Here is a 16,991-nt window from a genome sequence, read left to right as displayed (position 1 = left end):
AATGGGGGTATGTTCAAGGACATCGCGTCTACACACCGCTAGTAAGCTAAGTGCGCTTCACAAAAGAAGGTTCAAAGGCTTCAACCTACCTATCTTGCAATACTCAACTGTCGAAGTTTATCGTTGAAAAGTGTAAGGAAAAGATCCATTTCCATACATGTGGGGGATTGTTGGAAATTTGATGAAAATAGCATTTTTCATGTGGGGGATTGTTGGAAAATAAGTGAAAATAGCATTTTTCACAAATATAGGAAAATGATTTTTTCCTATTTTGGACTAGAAATAAATATAATAAAATGAGCGGGTTTTATGTATTTATTTGTGGGTTTGTGTTCTATGTTGGAAGAGCTTCGCAACGAACTAAACCGCGTCCAAAACCGAGCTAAGATGAATGAGATATCGATGCTCAAAGTTGGGTGTTTGGAACATTCAATGTTGAAACTAAAGGGAAAGTAGCACCTTGTCCCACATAGGAGGAGAGATGGAACTTAAATGGGTATTTAAGGTGGAACTCTCCATCCTTATTGTTTCATGGAAGCACACACTAGTGTCCTCGCGAAGGGTGCGGAGCACCCTAACTCGCACTCGCACACGCTCGCGCGCGCGCGCGCGCGCGTGGCGTGGGCGATGAGGCGCAATGTGGCGCTTTGATGGCGCACTTTGCACTTCGCACGCTCGCTTCGCCGCGAGCCGCTTGAGAGCCGCCTTTGTATTTTTGACCGCGCGCGCGTGGTGAAGCACAAGGGTTGCAAGGACCAAGTGGTAGGTGATGCGGCGCATGACGTGGCAGTCATACGCATGCGCGCGCGGGTACACGAGGCGCGCGGTTGGGAGCATGGTGCATGGGTCCTACTGTGCCGTGTGCGGCGCACCAGAGTGAGCCAATACGGCGCGACTGTGTGGCGCGCACGTATAGACTCACAGGTGACGTGGCGCACGCCGCACCGCCGCATGGACGGACTTGAGCCGCACCGCCGCATGGCAGTGAGCCAAGAGGCCGCACGCCGCACGGCAGTGAGCCAAGTGGTCGCACGCCGCACGGCAGTGAGCCAAGAGGCCGCATGGCGCACCGCGCATGGGCGCGCGCGCGTAGAAGCTTCCAGCATTGAATGACAGGGCAGTTTCAGTCCAGCTTCGTAACTGACGAGTTAATAGGCTTTGACTGAGAATTAAATGACGTATTAAATTGCATTGAAGACGTTTAATGCAATTTAAACCTCTCATTTAATTCATTTTGACTGTTTCAACCTAGGAGCTGTATAAATACAGCTCCATACCCACTTCAGAATTACACCAGCAACAACAGCTATATGCAAACAATCATCTACACTCTTCTGTTCATCTTCTTCTTACAAGCTTCAAGGTAACCTTCGGGTTGTAGGCTTTCTCCGGCAGTACGCTGCTCCGGCTGTTGTACCCTGGGAAACAAAACGAGTACTCCTGGGAGACTCGGAATTTGTTTTAAGGGAAGCGTGTGTTCACGTGCCTCAGCCACTCTGCTTCTACTCCATTTCTTGTATTTTGGTTTATTTCAGTTGTATTTGTACTAGTATTTATTTTTTTAAGCTTTCCTTGTATTGTAATCTGTAATAAAATTTGTTTATTTTATTTATTTATGCGAACGGTTCCTACAATCTTAAAACAAATTTTTAAAACCGTTCGTGTAATCAAAACCATTCTGTTTGTGATTCAAACCAGTTTTGATTTCACTCAGTTTGTGTTTTAAAAACAGATTTTTTTTTAGTTTTCATCTTCAAAGGAGCGACTTTGGTTGAAAACTATTTTTGGTTACATTCGAACTTGTCCTAAATTTGCTAAAACTTTCTGATTTGGTCTTCAAAGTTGGACTTAGAAGCCAATCAGTAAGTTATAACTAGTAAAATTTTCTGTTTTTTGGTCTTCAAAGTTGGACTTAGAAGCCTAAACAGTAAATTTGTGGTAAAAATTAAAATTTAATTGTTTACTTCTGGTTTTGGCGTAAATCAGAATTTTTTGACTAAACTTTTAATATTTTAATTTTTTTCAGCATGTCGAACGAAACTGTCAACGTCAACAACACCACAAATGTTGTGACGGGAAACCCCCTTAACGCCACCACTGTGGGAGCGTCCACAGTGGCCAATCACGCTGAACGACCCGAGAAGTTTTCGGGTCAACACTTTAAGAGGTGGCAGCAGAAGATGTTCTTCTACCTGACCACCATGAACCTTGCGAGGTTCTTAACTGAATCCGCTCCCCAACCTGCGGAAGGGGAGACCAGCGCTCAGGCTCTGAGCGCGGTAGAGGCTTGGAAGCACTCGGATTTTATTTGTCGAGGCTATGTGTTAAACGGGTTATCGGATGCATTGTATAACGTGTACTACAATGTCAAGACTTCCAAAGAGCTTTGGGATGCCTTGGACAAGAAGTACAAAATGGAGGATGCTGGCACAAAGAAATTTGTGGTAGCCCGTTTTTTGGATTTCAAAATGGTTGATTCTAAAACAGTTATGAATCAAGTCCAAGAATTCCAAATTATACTTCATGACATCTCAGCGGAAGGCATGACACTTAGCGAGACATTCCAAGTGGCAGCGATGATTGAAAAGTTACCTCCTAGTTGGGTTGATTTTAAGAATTATCTTAAACATAAACGAAAGGAGATGACTATAGAGGATCTTATTGTTCGTCTTCGGATTGAAGAGGACAATAGAATTGCCCTAAGAGGCAGCGTTGCGCAGACTAGTGCTAGCGCAAATCTGATTGAGCATGGGCAATCCTCTAAGGGCGCTAAGGGCAAGGGGAAAAAGGACAAAGGGAAAGGGAAAGCAAAGGCTAGCAACCTTGGACCGAAGAAAGGGGTTGTGAAAAAGAAACCTCAAACGTTCCAAGGGACTTGTTACAACTGTGACGAGCCGGGGCATCGGGCTAACCAATGCAAGAAACCAAAGCGTGAGCGTGCGCACATGGTGGATGAAGACGGAATGCCTTTGGTGGCAATGATTTCCGACAAAAGCGCAATGATGGATGAGGTCAATACTGTGACCAACACTCCAAAAGGATGGTGGGTTGATACGGGCGCGACCCGTCACGTTTGTGCAGACAAAAGCCTCTTTACCACCTTCAAGGCGCTTTCTAGAGAAGAGAAACTGTATATGGGAAATGCAGCCACCGCTGACATCATGGGTGAAGGAACGGTGATCTTGAAGTGGACTTCGGGGAAGGAGCTCACTCTAAGCAACGTGTTGTATGCCCCAGACTTGCGCAAGAATCTAGTCTCGGGATGGTTGCTTAACAAGTTTGGTTTTCGTTTAGTTTTTGAGAGCGATCAATTTGTACTAACTAAACGAGGAACGTATGTAGGCAAGGGCTATGCCCAAAATGGAATGTTCAAATTGAATGTAATGGCTGTCAAGAACATGAATAAAATTGCTACTACTTCTACTTATATGCTTGAGTTTTCTGAATCGAATAAATGGCATGGTAGATTAGGTCACGTTAATTTTAATTCAATACGCCGTTTAATCAATTTAAATTGTATACCAACATTCCATATTGATTCACACTATAAATGTGAAACATGCGTTGAATCCAAACTTACAAGAACATCATCGAAATTGGTTGAACGAATAACCGAACCCCTTGATTTAATTCACACTGATATTTGTGATTTAAAAGCGGTACCCACGAGAGGTGGAAATAAGTACTTCATCACGTTTATTGACGATAGTACTAAATATTGCTATGTATATTTACTAAAGAGTAAAGATGAAGCAATAAGTAAATTTATCTTGTATAAAAATGAAGTTGAGAATCAACTTCAAAAGAAGATAAAAGCTTTGCGAAGCGATCGAGGAGGCGAATATGTTGCACCTTTTGCCGAGTTATGCGCAAAAAGTGGCATTGTACATGAGTGTACACCTCCTTACTCTCCACAATCAAATGGCGTGGCGGAACGAAAGAACCGCACGTTGAAAGAAATGATGAACGCCATGTTGATAAGTTCTGGGGTGAGCCACGAACTGTGGGGGGAAGCCATTCTCTCGGCTAATTATCTTTTGAACAGGATACCACTAAAAAAGAGAGACGAAACTCCATATGAGTTATGGAAAAGGAAGAAACCTTCATACAAATACTTGAAAGTGTGGGGGTGCCTAGCAAAGGTGACTGTACCACCTCCTAAGGCTCTTAAGATAGGACCCAAAACTCTTGATTGCATATTTATTGGGTATGCACATCAAAGTAGTGCACATCGCTTTCTTGTACATGAGTCCAAGAATCCTGATGTACACGTAAACACTATTATGGAGGTGAATTCTAACGTTGTGTCTTACTTTGAAAATGTGTTTCCTTTGAGAAGACAAACACATGCAACGTCATCAACACCTAATTTTGAAGTAGGTGAAAGTTCATCAACACCAATTGATGAGGTGGTTCATGATAAGACACATGAACAACCTGAGGTTGAAGAAACCGATCGTAGGCGAAGTAAAAGGCCAAGGGTTGAAAAATCCTTCGGTCCAGACTTCGTTAGCTATATGGTTGAGGGCGAGCCCAATACATATCGCGAAGCGGTTTCCTCTTCAGAAGGACCTCAATGGAAAGAAGCAATAAGAAATGAAATAGATTCTATATTGCAAAATCATACTTGGGAGTTAGTAGATCTTCCACCTGGTTGCAAACCACTTGGATATCGTTGGATATTCAAAAGGAAGATGAAAACTGATGGAAGTATTGATAAATACAAGGCTAGGTTGGTGATTAAAGGATTTAGACAAAAGGAAGGTCTAGATTACTTTGATACCTACTCGCCTGTGACGCGCATAACCTCGATTAGATTGGTTCTTGCTATAGCGGCTTTAAGAAATTTGGAAGTTCACCAAATGGACGTTAAAACCGCATTTCTAAATGGCGATTTAGAAGAAGAAATTTACATGGAGCAACCTGAAGGTTTCTCCGCCCCAGGTCAAGAGGGTAAAGTATGTAAACTCGTCAAGTCTTTGTATGGCTTGAAGCAAGCACCAAAACAATGGCACCAAAAGTTTGATCATGTCATGATTGACAATGGTTTCAAAATAAATGAGTGCGACAAATGTGTTTATTTCAAAGACACAAAGGAAGGTTATGTCATCTTATGCCTTTATGTAGACAATATGCTTATCATTGGGAGTAATGATAAAATTATCAAAGCTACTAAAAGCATGTTGAAAGCGAGATTTGACATGAAAGACATGGGTTTAGCGGATGTGATTCTTGGAGTAAAGATCATAAGAACCCAAGATGGTCTTGTGTTAAGTCAATCTCACTATGTGGATAAAATTCTTGAAAAATTCAACTCAGGAGATACGAGTGTAGCTCGAACTCCAGTTGATACCTCCCAACATCTCAAGAAGAATAAAGGAGATGGAGTTGCTCAATTAGAGTATTCAAGAATTATTGGCAGTCTAATGTATCTAATGACATGTACTAGACCCGACTTGGCTTACGCGGTGAGTAGGCTAAGTAGATACACCAGCAATCCGTGCGCGGATCATTGGAAGGCTATCACGAGGGTGCTTAGATACATACGATACACAAGAGACTAAGAGACTATGGACTGCATTATACCCGACAACCAGCAGTGATCGAAGGATACACTGATGCAAACTGGATATCGGATAATAAAGATTCCAAATCAACAAGTGGTTACGTGTTTACACTTGGAGGAGCTGCTATTGCTTGGAAGTCTTCTAAGCAAACGGTCATAGCGAGATCCACAATGGAATCTGAATTTATCGCCTTGGATAAGTCAGGCGAGGAGGCGGAATGGCTACGTCAATTCGTGGAAGATATTCCAAGATGGCCAAAGCCTTTGCCAGCCATATGTGTACATTGTGATAGCCAATCAGCGATTGGTAGAGCTCAAAGCTTGATGTACAATGGCAGATCAAGGCATATGCGACGTAGACATAACACGATACGACAACTACTCTCAACGGGTGTTATCACAATTGATTATGTGAGATCAGCGGATAACATTGCGGACCCGTTTACAAAAGGCTTAAGCAGAGAGTTAGTAGAAACGTCGTCAAGAGGAATGGGACTAAAGCCCGTGGTTAATGGGAATATGAGGGAAACCTAACTTAGTTGACTGGAGATCCCAAGATCTAAGTTCAATAGGACAACTTAATCATATTACCAAAACGGAGTCACTGTGGGGGAGTACCCCAAACTAAATAAAAGGGAGTTACATATACTTCCTAGTCCATTCCAATCAGTGACATGAAGTGAGGTTAAGCATATTAAGGTTAATGATTTCGGGAAATCAAATAACCATGATGCTTTTAATGATTCATGGGAATCACCTATGTTAGAGAGAAGTGGGGTCGCTTCAAATGGATTTGTGGGGTGCGCAAATCCTAGAGCTCTCGCAGAACCAGGCCAGTGTTCCAGGACCATAATAGGACACGACAATGAGGAGTTGGCCAAACCAGGGAGAGTATTGTGTGAAGTGTATTGTCGTTTACACAAATGGGGGTATGTTCAAGGACATCGCGTCTACACACCGCTAGTAAGCTAAGTGCGCTTCACAAAAGAAGGTTCAAAGGCTTCAACCTACCTATCTTGCAATACTCAACTGTCGAAGTTTATCGTTGAAAAGTGTAAGGAAAAGATCCATTTCCATACATGTGGGGGATTGTTGGAAATTTGATGAAAATAGCATTTTTCATGTGGGGGATTGTTGGAAAATAAGTGAAAATAGCATTTTTCACAAATATAGGAAAATGATTTTTTCCTATTTTGGACTAGAAATAAATATAATAAAATGAGCGGGTTTTATGTATTTATTTGTGGGTTTGTGTTCTATGTTGGAAGAGCTTCGCAACGAACTAAACCGCGTCCAAAACCGAGCTAAGATGAATGAGATATCGATGCTCAAAGTTGGGTGTTTGGAACATTCAATGTTGAAACTAAAGGGAAAGTAGCACCTTGTCCCACATAGGAGGAGAGATGGAACTTAAATGGGTATTTAAGGTGGAACTCTCCATCCTTATTGTTTCATGGAAGCACACACTAGTGTCCTCGCGAAGGGTGCGGAGCACCCTAACTCGCACTCGCACACGCTCGCGCGCGCGCGCGCGCGCGTGGCGTGGGCGATGAGGCGCAATGTGGCGCTTTGATGGCGCACTTTGCACTTCGCATCGCCGCGAGCCGCTTGAGAGCCGCCTTTGTATTTTTGACCGCGCGCGCGTGGTGAAGCACAAGGGTTGCAAGGACCAAGTGGTAGGTGATGCGGCGCATGACGTGGCAGTCATACGCATGCGCGCGCGGGTACACGAGGCGCGCGGTTGGGAGCATGGTGCATGGGTCCTACTGTGCCGTGTGCGGCGCACCAGAGTGAGCCAATACGGCGCGACTGTGTGGCGCGCACGTATAGACTCACAGGTGACGTGGCGCACGCCGCATGGACGGACTTGAGCCGCACCGCCGCATGGCAGTGAGCCAAGAGGCCGCACGCCGCACGGCAGTGAGCCAAGTGGTCGCACGCCGCACGGCAGTGAGCCAAGAGGCCGCATGGGCGCGCGCGCGCGTAGAAGCTTCCAGCATTGAATGACAGGGCAGTTTCAGTCCAGCTTCGTAACTGACGAGTTAATAGGCTTTGACTGAGAATTAAATGACGTATTAAATTGCATTGAAGACGTTTAATGCAATTTAAACCTCTCATTTAATTCATTTTGACTGTTTCAACCTAGGAGCTGTATAAATACAGCTCCATACCCACTTCAGAATTACACCAGCAACAACAGCTATATGCAAACAATCATCTACACTCTTCTGTTCATCTTCTTCTTACAAGCTTCAAGGTAACCTTCGGGTTGTAGGCTTTCTCCGGCAGTACGCTGCTCCGGCTGTTGTACCCTGGGAAACAAAACGAGTACTCCTGGGAGACTCGGAATTTGTTTTAAGGGAAGCGTGTGTTCACGTGCCTCAGCCACTCTGCTTCTACTCCATTTCTTGTATTTTGGTTTATTTCAGTTGTATTTGTACTAGTATTTATTTTTTTAAGCTTTCCTTGTATTGTAATCTGTAATAAAATTTGTTTATTTTATTTATTTATGCGAACGGTTCCTACAGAAAGCTCGGCTCGAAATTGGCTCGGTTGTAAACGAGCCAGCTCGGCTCGGCTCGGTTTGTAAACGAGCCGAGCTCGAGCTTGGCCTGGCTCGACTCGTAAGCTCGTGAGCTGGCTCGATAGGTTTATATCCTTCATTTTTTTGTCCCACATCGCTTAGAAAACAAAAACTAAGAGAGTATCTCCCCTATAAAAGAAGGTAAAGACAATTTACAAAGTGAATTAACTATTTATACTTGCATATTTAGCCATATGGTTAAATTAAATGGCAATTATGGCCCTTGGTCTATCAAGAAATTCATTTTTAAGGGTTTTTCAAGTAGTAAATTTTGCGGTTTTTTGTTAGTTCGAGCTAGATCGAGCCGAGCCGAGCTAGCTTGAATTCTAACCGAGTCGAGCTCGAGCCTCAAATCTCAGCTTGATTTGAAATTCGAGCTCGAGCCGAGCCCGCCCTAACAAAGCATCACATGGCCCGAAAAGTAGGATACCAAAAGGGTTCTTTTGTTGTGGGTATCTTGAAAAGTATTGGTTTCGATGATACCAAGTTAAAAAACTACAGTACCTTCGAGGAGTATGACCGCGCCCTACAACAAGGAAGTCAAAAGGGAGGCGTGTCCGCCATTATGGACGAGCTCCCTTATATTAGGCTCTTCTTGGCCACATACTGTAATAAGTATACAATGACTAGTTTCACCCACAAATCCGCAGGCTTCGGTTTTGTAAGTTCATTCTATTCCATTCTATTCTATTCCATTCTATTCTATTCAAGGATTTCATTTCATAGCTTTGGTCCATGCTAATCTTACAATTTTTTCATCAAATCCAATACAATGGAAGATGCATTTATCCACCTGCAACTGCAACTCCCCAAACCAATACTCACTTTTTATTAAAGAATACCAAAAAAAAAGTCACTCAAAAGGTGAAAAAAGAGAGACAGATTTACATGATGAGATGATATCTAACACAATGTTAAAAAGAGAAGATAGACAAAGGCACAAAATGAAATAATATTCTAGAAATATAAATAAAATTCTATGATACAAAAGAAAGTTGACGCAGATTCCAGACACACAAGAGGGAATCAATCCGCTCACGAACTGCCATGAGATCTAATGGATGATATTGATTGTGCCGAGACGGAAGCAGTTGGGCTGCTTAGATCTCGTTCCCCATTGGCTAATCTCGGCTTCCCGCTCAACCTATCCATTGCTTCTTGGCATATGTCGCCGAACCACTCATCCTCAGGAAGTACACTGCAACAAAAGATTAAATAGATACAAATGTAAAATAATGATTTTAGTATTTCAAAGATATTTGATGAACAAGACCAATTTTCACCAACCTGTATGGATCCATTCCCGTTACAGAAAAGGCTGCAAGTGCTTTGTTTATGATCTCATTCACAACCCGATTTAAATTTCGAGATAAGTATCGCCCTTGGGAAGCAAAAGCAAGGACAAACTTCATATCCAAATAAAACTACATAATTGCAAGGTGGAAAACAGTCAAATAGAATACACCAGTGCAGCAAGAAGAAACATAAAACAGATGGTCTTACATGGTATGAGTTATAAAAAAAATTTGGTGTAAATTAAGAAAAAAAAGAAGTTTGGTATACAATTTGAAAGAACCGGTATGAAAAATGATAAAATCAAACTAAATTGGTGTTGTTTTTATTTTTGGTACTTATTAAAAGTTAAAAAATTCATCAAAAAAGAAAAGATGGGAAAAGTAAAAGCCATATAATAATTACAATATATGAGTATAGAAAACAAATATTATAGAGTAAAGTGCCATTTTCGTCCCTGGGGTTTGGCCAGGTTTGCGACTTTCGTCCAAAGGTTTGTTTTTCCGCATCTGGATCTAGAAGGTTTGAAATCTTGCCATTTTCATCCGGGCTCGTTAACTCCATCCATTTTTATCCGTTAAGTTTATTTCCGTCTTTTTTGCTAACTTAAAGGAAATACCTCTGACTTAACGGAGAAAAATGGATGGAGTTAACAAGCCGGATGAAAATGGCAAGATTTCAAACCTTTTGGATCCAGATGCGGAAAAACAAACCCTTGGACAAAAGTCGCAAAACTAGCCAAAGGCAAACCCCAGGGACGAAAATGCCATTTTACTCAATATTATATGTAAACTAATAACAAAATCAATTTTAAAACAAAAATTAACAATTTTTGCTTTAAGGACCAAAACAGCTGGGCATTTGACTTTGACCAAACCACAGAAATGAAAATGTAATTTACTCTAAACGTAAATGTCCCAATTACCTGTTGAAGTCCGAGTGGCCCTAAAGGTGTTGGTCCGTCTTCAATAACATCCCAAAAGGTTGGGTCTTCTGAGAGCCATAAGATGACAGTCTCGGTAAGCCTCATTAATAACATTGTTGAAAAACGTTCCCTGCCAACAAACATTTCTGCTGCTATAGAAGACATCCTGAAAAGCTTCGCATATAGTTCCTGAATTCCAATACAAAAAGAGCATAGAAATTAATCTTTCTGCCATAACCATAAACTAACAGTTACTTGTATAAGTTAGTTGTGACACTTATACGCTAGGGCTGCAAACAAACCAAACGTTCAGCAAACAGTTCGTGAAACGTTCAGCGGGAAGTTTGTTTGTGTTCGTTTGTTTATTAAACAAACGAACACGAACAAGAAATTTCATTCTTTTAGTTAAATGAACAAACATGAACAGAGATCGTGTCCGTTCATTTATGTTCGTGAACGTTCGGTAACGTGTTCATTTATGTTTGATAGTTCATTAGTGTTTTTACTTTAGCTTTTATATTTTATTTAAATACTTCAAAATTCTGGTAAATAAAATATTTAATAAGTGTCACTGTGTTAGTGTATTATATCTTCTGCTCATGAACGCTTGTTTGTGTCCGTTTCCATTTGTGTTCACGAACATTAGTTTGTTCTCATTTGTGTTCATCAACGTTCGTTTTCGTTCATTGCCTAAAATTAACAAACAAACACAAACAAGTTCATTTCCTTAACAAAGAAACACGAACATAAGATCTCGTTCGGTAAGTGTTCATGAACAGTTCGTGAACACATATTTCTTAACAAACAAACACGACTTGTTCGTGTTCATTCAGTCCGTTTGCAGCCCTAAATTGACACTTGTAAGTTACCTGAAATATTGGAGAAGGGAACCAGTCTATTTCCTCCACACCACCATCCATGTTAATGTACATGTCAGGTGTTAAATGGCTATCACCATCTTCAGTAAAAATGAGTTCTAAAGCATGTTGTCTGCAGAAGCTATCCTTCAATCTATCTACTATGCTTGCAAGACGTCTTTTCCATTCCCTTTGCTCGGGATTCCGATTCTGCCGATCTGAAGGTCGTCTGCGTGGGTCATCCTTGTAAATAGTTTGAACTACAGGGGTGAGTTTCATGGCTGCACGAGGTAATAGTTCCTCAGCTAATAAGGATGCATTTGCGAGCAATGCCATTTGCTGAGCTTCGGTTTCAGCCATTCTAACTATTTTGTTCCCAGTTCCTTCATAGTTTGCTTCTTCTTCCATGGAGCCCGGGAGTGCTCTTATAAGCATGCTAACGTATGAACTGAAGACGTGGAATAATCCCTCCAACATTTTTCCTCCTAATTGCATGGTCAGCAGTGGTTCTACATCCTCAAAGAAATCCTGTAGTATATGCAGATAATTAGTGTAAAGAATTATTGAAAAAGGACTAGAAGGGTGTCTGCGCGATGCGGTGGGAAACACAAATTGTTCAGTTGGTTCGGTTATTATCCTCAACTGAAACCGAAGTCATCGATTATTCTATTTTATTAACCTTGACGGATTTTTGGTTTGATTCGTTTAATTTCGGTTAATAGCAAAAACAAAACGTGGGCTAAAAACTTTGCTTAGAAATACATGAAATTGAGGTAAAAGCACATGAAATGGATGTATAAATACATGAAATGAAAGTATAAATACATAAAATGGACGTATAAATATGAAATACATGAATTGAAGGTATAAAAGCTAGAAATATATGAAAATATGGATGGTTCGGTTCGGTTAATTTTGGTTAAACGAGGGTACAAAAAAGTTCAATAACCGGTTTTGGTTAATTCGGGTTTCGGTTAATGGGTTTTTAGTTAATTCAGTTTTTGGTTGATTTCGGTTTGGTTTTGTCTGTTCTCGATTCGGTTTCGGTTAACGATTTAGTTATTGCTCACCCTTAGACATTGTTAATCACGTAAATACCAATTTTTTAATTCAAAAACTATAGCAATACTATACTCAAATTAAAGAGAATAATATACTCGGTTTTATAGTGTAATTTTTCAAAAAAAAAAAAAAAATATTAACGTACAAAAAGGTTATGACCTTTTAAAAATCATAGGGGTAGTTAGTTTTTTATAAGGGGATAAAGTGTAACTACTAACTAATTATCTATAATTTTGTTAAAGTTGAGGGATTAAAGTGTAATTAGTGTTTGAAAGACTAATTTACCCTCATTTTAGGTTGTATCTTATGCATTAAAGCAAACAAAAAGTTCATATCTTTTGGGTATCCTAAAATGCCCTTGTCTTATGCAGTATATATAGTACAGATAATGTAGATATGTTTAAAATATTTACCTGGACCATTGAATTGAACCTTTGAGCACTACTCGAGAGTTTAGGTTGATAAGCTGTTAAGGTATTAACGGAAGTACTAGAAGGTCTGCCAGAAAGACGTGTGCCAGCTGGTGAAGAAGAAAGATCCCAATCATCAGCAGCGGCTAATGCAGCTGTACTTTCTTCAATCCGCTTTAAATTGGCATCAAGTGCTTGTTCAACACTAGGTCTAAAAAGTTTCAAAAGCACAGGACAAAGTGTCAAACCACGAGCTTCCAACAACGAACAATGACCCAAAGCTATTTGAACGCATTCAGCAGCAGCCCGTAATCCACCAGCAGCAGCAGACGAAGCTAACGCGTGTCGTTTAACAAGAATCGCAAAGTCCTCAGTTTGCTTTGTAGCCCACATCACAAGCTCGGAGCTATACGACGGTTCCTTGCCGAAAATAGCATTACAATCAGTTGCCGTTTGAGCAATAACGGAAAACACGAGTTGTGAAATAGCCGCTGTGTATGCTCCACCGTATGAAGTGCTTGAAGGACGGAGATTTTGCATGTTGGATTGAAGCCGTTGAGAATGTGATTGAAGTAGTAAACTGTGGGCCCGTGGACCGTCTCCGAGTTTTTTAAGAGCACTAATAGCTGCGCGAAGCTCACTGCCACGTGTTGTTGGTTGTGAAGCAGCGTCAGCAAGCTGATTGGCTAATCGTTGCCGACATTCGGTTATAGCAGTTTGGAGAGATGCTAAAACGTTAGGTGGCAGTGAATCTTTTTCTTTTGCTTCAGAAGCTATACGCTCACCTTCGTCAAGGGTAGCTAAAGCTTCCTCAACTCTTCTTTCAGCTAACAAAACATCAAGTATATCAGGGAATTCGATTAACCAATTATCTAGGTCTGAAGGATCTCTGTCCACGTCAGCAGATGCACCGTTTGAGTATAAACCGTTTGGAACTGCAATAGACAATGATTCTACATGGACCCCGTCAGCTAGACCGTGAATTAAGGTAGCCTGAGTAGATAGTAAGTTTCTTATCGATAGTAGCTCGCCTTCTAGATCTGATATCTCTTTTGATGTACTGGGAATTTTTAGCAATTAAAATATTAGCAGTGACGTAGACAGAACACAAGTTCATATTCAATTTAATATTTTTATGGAAGAGACTTACCGTATGAATGCTGTATAATTAGCATATACACTCCTTCGCATTTCCTCTGCAGAAGCTTTCTTCAGATCCAAAAGATATGAGCATAATTGCCTTATCTCCTGGTAAGTGGATGTGGTATATGTTAGTTATAATTATCGACACGTTGTTCATGTGTTTGTAGGATATAGCATTGTATTAATATTATAATCTGAAGTGATCTGATGGATCATTATGGTACACGAATAACTACTTCAATGATGGTTCTTTGTTAAGTACTTTTAAGTTATACCTCTTACTTATATCTAAATAATTATGCATATTCATATGCCAGCTACAAATAGAATTTAGTATTTTTGGACTGCCAGACCCAAACATGAAACACCCCATGCACTCTAGTTGTCATCATTAGTACCACTTAATAAGTGTACCCATGAACATATAAAAAACTTGCCTACATTTGATAATATATACTATATACTATATAGTATATATTTAACAAACAAAATTCAAATTGTGTATCAATATATCTGATATATGATTATCTAGCAAGTAAGCACACATAAATAAGAGCAAACAAATGCAAAAGTAGCATATTTACACATCATCAAAATCCTTTGCAATGGTATATGTAGATTGTGGGGGAGTAATCCCCTTGTTTCATTTTGCTCGTATAGCATACTACAGGGCACTACCAGATCTATATAGGGATGGCAATGAGTCGGGTATTGGTAAACCGGGTCCCATACTCTGCTACCCATTACTCATTACCCATCGGGTTCATGGGTATACCCGTTTATGGTCTTATGTATTTAAAATATATCATTAGGATAGCCATTATCTGAAACTAGAACTTAAACTCACCTCAAAACCGACTAGATATATCGAAATTCGAATACTCACCCACATTTCTACAAACTTTAAATTTTTAAATATTCAGGCTTTTAACATCTTCAACATACTATTTGTTACCTGGATTTACTATACTTTACGTATCAAAAAGAGGCTGTTTTAGAGCCAGGGGATTTTATCGGGTATGTTTGTTGTGTTTGTTATATGGTTTTGATGCAGGTAAATGGGTTTGGGTAATTGAGCAGGGTGTTTTGGAATTTGGATGTACACAAAGCTTGTATAGTTGAAAATAGCTATAAGAAATCTCACATATAGACTAGCTCACAGCTTTTACACTATTAAGCTGTGTGTTTTTTATTACCTTATTTTTGGGTGTTGTATTAACAAGGTAAAATTATCAAAAATTAATCTATTAAGTATTCTAAATTTGGTGTGACTTGCGTACATGAGACTAGCGCTTCACATCATTTAAAACCAACTACTAATATGAACCACATGTTATTGGGAAAACGAATTAATCATAATTATCATAAGAGTAAAAGTAAGCAGATATGTCAGATAATTTGAAAATATTGAAGAAGTAATACATACATTACAATATTACATTTGTAGAGAAGTAATATCCAAAGTTAGTGCTATCCATGATCCATGTCAAAGTGTCGAACAAAGCTGGACAAACCAAAGAATACCTTCTAGGCTTCTATATGGCTTGTCTTAAAAAAAGTGCTAGGCGCTCCAAGGCGTTTGGTCCCAAAAGCTGAAGCCGTGAGGCATATACAACTAATTAACTAAAAAAGCTTTATTTACAACCAAAACCTGCTTATCTCCCATCTGTTTTACATATAAACCTATTTATCAAGTTAAACATTCATAAACCTCCTAAATCCTACCTACTCTAGTTTTGATCAATTTTGAGCTAGAATCACATAAGGCACAACTTTTTGGCCCTGATGTATTTCCCTTTGCACCTTTTAAACCAAGCAACATGGTTGCACCAAATTTTATTGACAACTAAATGCTGTAACATATTATACGGCGAATAAGTTAAAGGTGGATTCAAGTATAATGTGGACCTATTATTGATACATTTAATAATGCAATGAACAATGGAATCATACATCCTACAATAATGATCCTAAATTCCTAACCGACCAGCATAACCAGTCGGCTCACAAACACGACTTTCTTTCGATTATAACCACATCATCACCCAACCTAAACTATACTAATCTATATAATTAAGTAAACCTGAAGACAATTCCAGTTAAAATTTCCAAATCACTACGATTCCTCACGAATTATACCTAGAAACAGAACTAATATGAGACGAATGATTGGATGAAGCATTTGAGAAGCACATACATACCTTCTCGTTCATGGAATTACACTTGGAGTTGACGAAGGCATCAGCGTCAAACTTATCGGACTTGAAGATATTGAGATTTTCTTCGAGCTTAGGGGCGGTTTCCTTGGAGCTAGTCTTTGCAGGAGCAGTGGCTCTTGACCTAGATGATGTTTTGGAAGCCATAGAATACTAGAAGAAGATCAGAGGGGTGATGAATCAGTAGGTACAACAACTGGAGAAATGAATTGTTGAATGAATTGAAGTTTTAGATCTGAGTAGAAAGGTGTTTGATAAAAGAAGAATCAACGGCGGTTACAGCTACGGTGGATATATCCACCTGAGAGAGAGAGAGAGAGAGAGAGTTTAGAGAGAGAGAGAGAGAGAGAGGGGATTAGTTGGTTTGACAGGCTTAGACGATTGTATATCTAATTATTAGTTTATTTTTATTTTATTTTATTTTAGATTACTTTTTCGAATTTTCTTTTTAATTTTTTGTTTTGTTTTCTTATGCCATTCATTATTGTTGGATAATACTTTATAAGGAAACTAGTAATATGATCCGAGGGTGATGTGCCGTGGGTCCGTTACAAACATCGAATCTATTAGATTAGACGTTATGTAATGCGTCAGCAATCGTGTTTCAACATATCTGATCTAATTAAATGTAACCTATAAACATTGCGGTTGGATAAAAAATTAAAGTAAATTGAATTTGTATTGTATAAAAGAAATGGAATCGAACCTGAGTTGGTTCGTTTAGTGGGGTTCCATCTAACCACTACATTGCCCTTACCTTTGCATCAAAACTTAGCGGCGTCAAAATCTGCAGTTACTCGTACGTCAAAACATAGACCAACTGAAAACGCATATAAAAATAAGCATCAAAAAGTATAGCATTTGATCCGACTCATTTCTAAATTTTTTTACCTCGAAACGTGAATTTATGTTGTTTGCGTTGAAACGTGAATTTA

The 16,991-nt window shown here is 39.7% G+C and overlaps 1 protein-coding gene across 1 annotated transcript; it reads right to left on the bottom strand.

Moving 5' to 3' along the window:
• Positions 1 to 8,956: 8,956 nt before the first annotated feature.
• On the bottom strand, positions 8,957 to 16,413 carry LOC110886395 (exocyst complex component EXO84B). The gene is made up of 7 exons (XM_022134180.2): positions 16,042 to 16,413; positions 13,848 to 13,945; positions 12,701 to 13,757; positions 11,238 to 11,753; positions 10,369 to 10,557; positions 9,438 to 9,574; positions 8,957 to 9,348 (listed from the first exon to the last, which is right to left on the bottom strand). Exons 1-7 carry the CDS (start codon positions 16,201 to 16,203, stop codon positions 9,186 to 9,188), a joined length of 2,322 nt encoding a protein of 773 aa, XP_021989872.1. The 5' UTR covers positions 16,204 to 16,413; the 3' UTR covers positions 8,957 to 9,185.
• Positions 16,414 to 16,991: the final 578 nt, after the last annotated feature.

Source organism: Helianthus annuus, chromosome 10 (genome assembly GCF_002127325.2).
Source record: "Helianthus annuus cultivar XRQ/B chromosome 10, HanXRQr2.0-SUNRISE, whole genome shotgun sequence".
Classification (NCBI taxonomy): Eukaryota; Viridiplantae; Streptophyta; class Magnoliopsida; order Asterales; family Asteraceae; genus Helianthus; species Helianthus annuus.
Note: the sequence above shows the minus strand (reverse complement) of the source record. Positions and strands in the feature narration are given on the sequence as shown.

Coding starts and splice junctions, on each gene's coding strand:
- LOC110886395 (XM_022134180.2), bottom strand. CDS start 16,203: ATGGCTTCCAAAACATCATCTAGGTCAAGAGCCACTGCTCCTGCAAAG. Junction 11,754..12,700: donor GGTTCAATTCAATGGTCCAG/GTAAATATTTTA, acceptor CATATACTACAG/GATTTCTTTGAGGATGTAGA. Junction 9,575..10,368: donor GGCCACTCGGACTTCAACAG/GTAATTGGGACA, acceptor GCAATTATGTAG/TTTTATTTGGATATGAAGTT.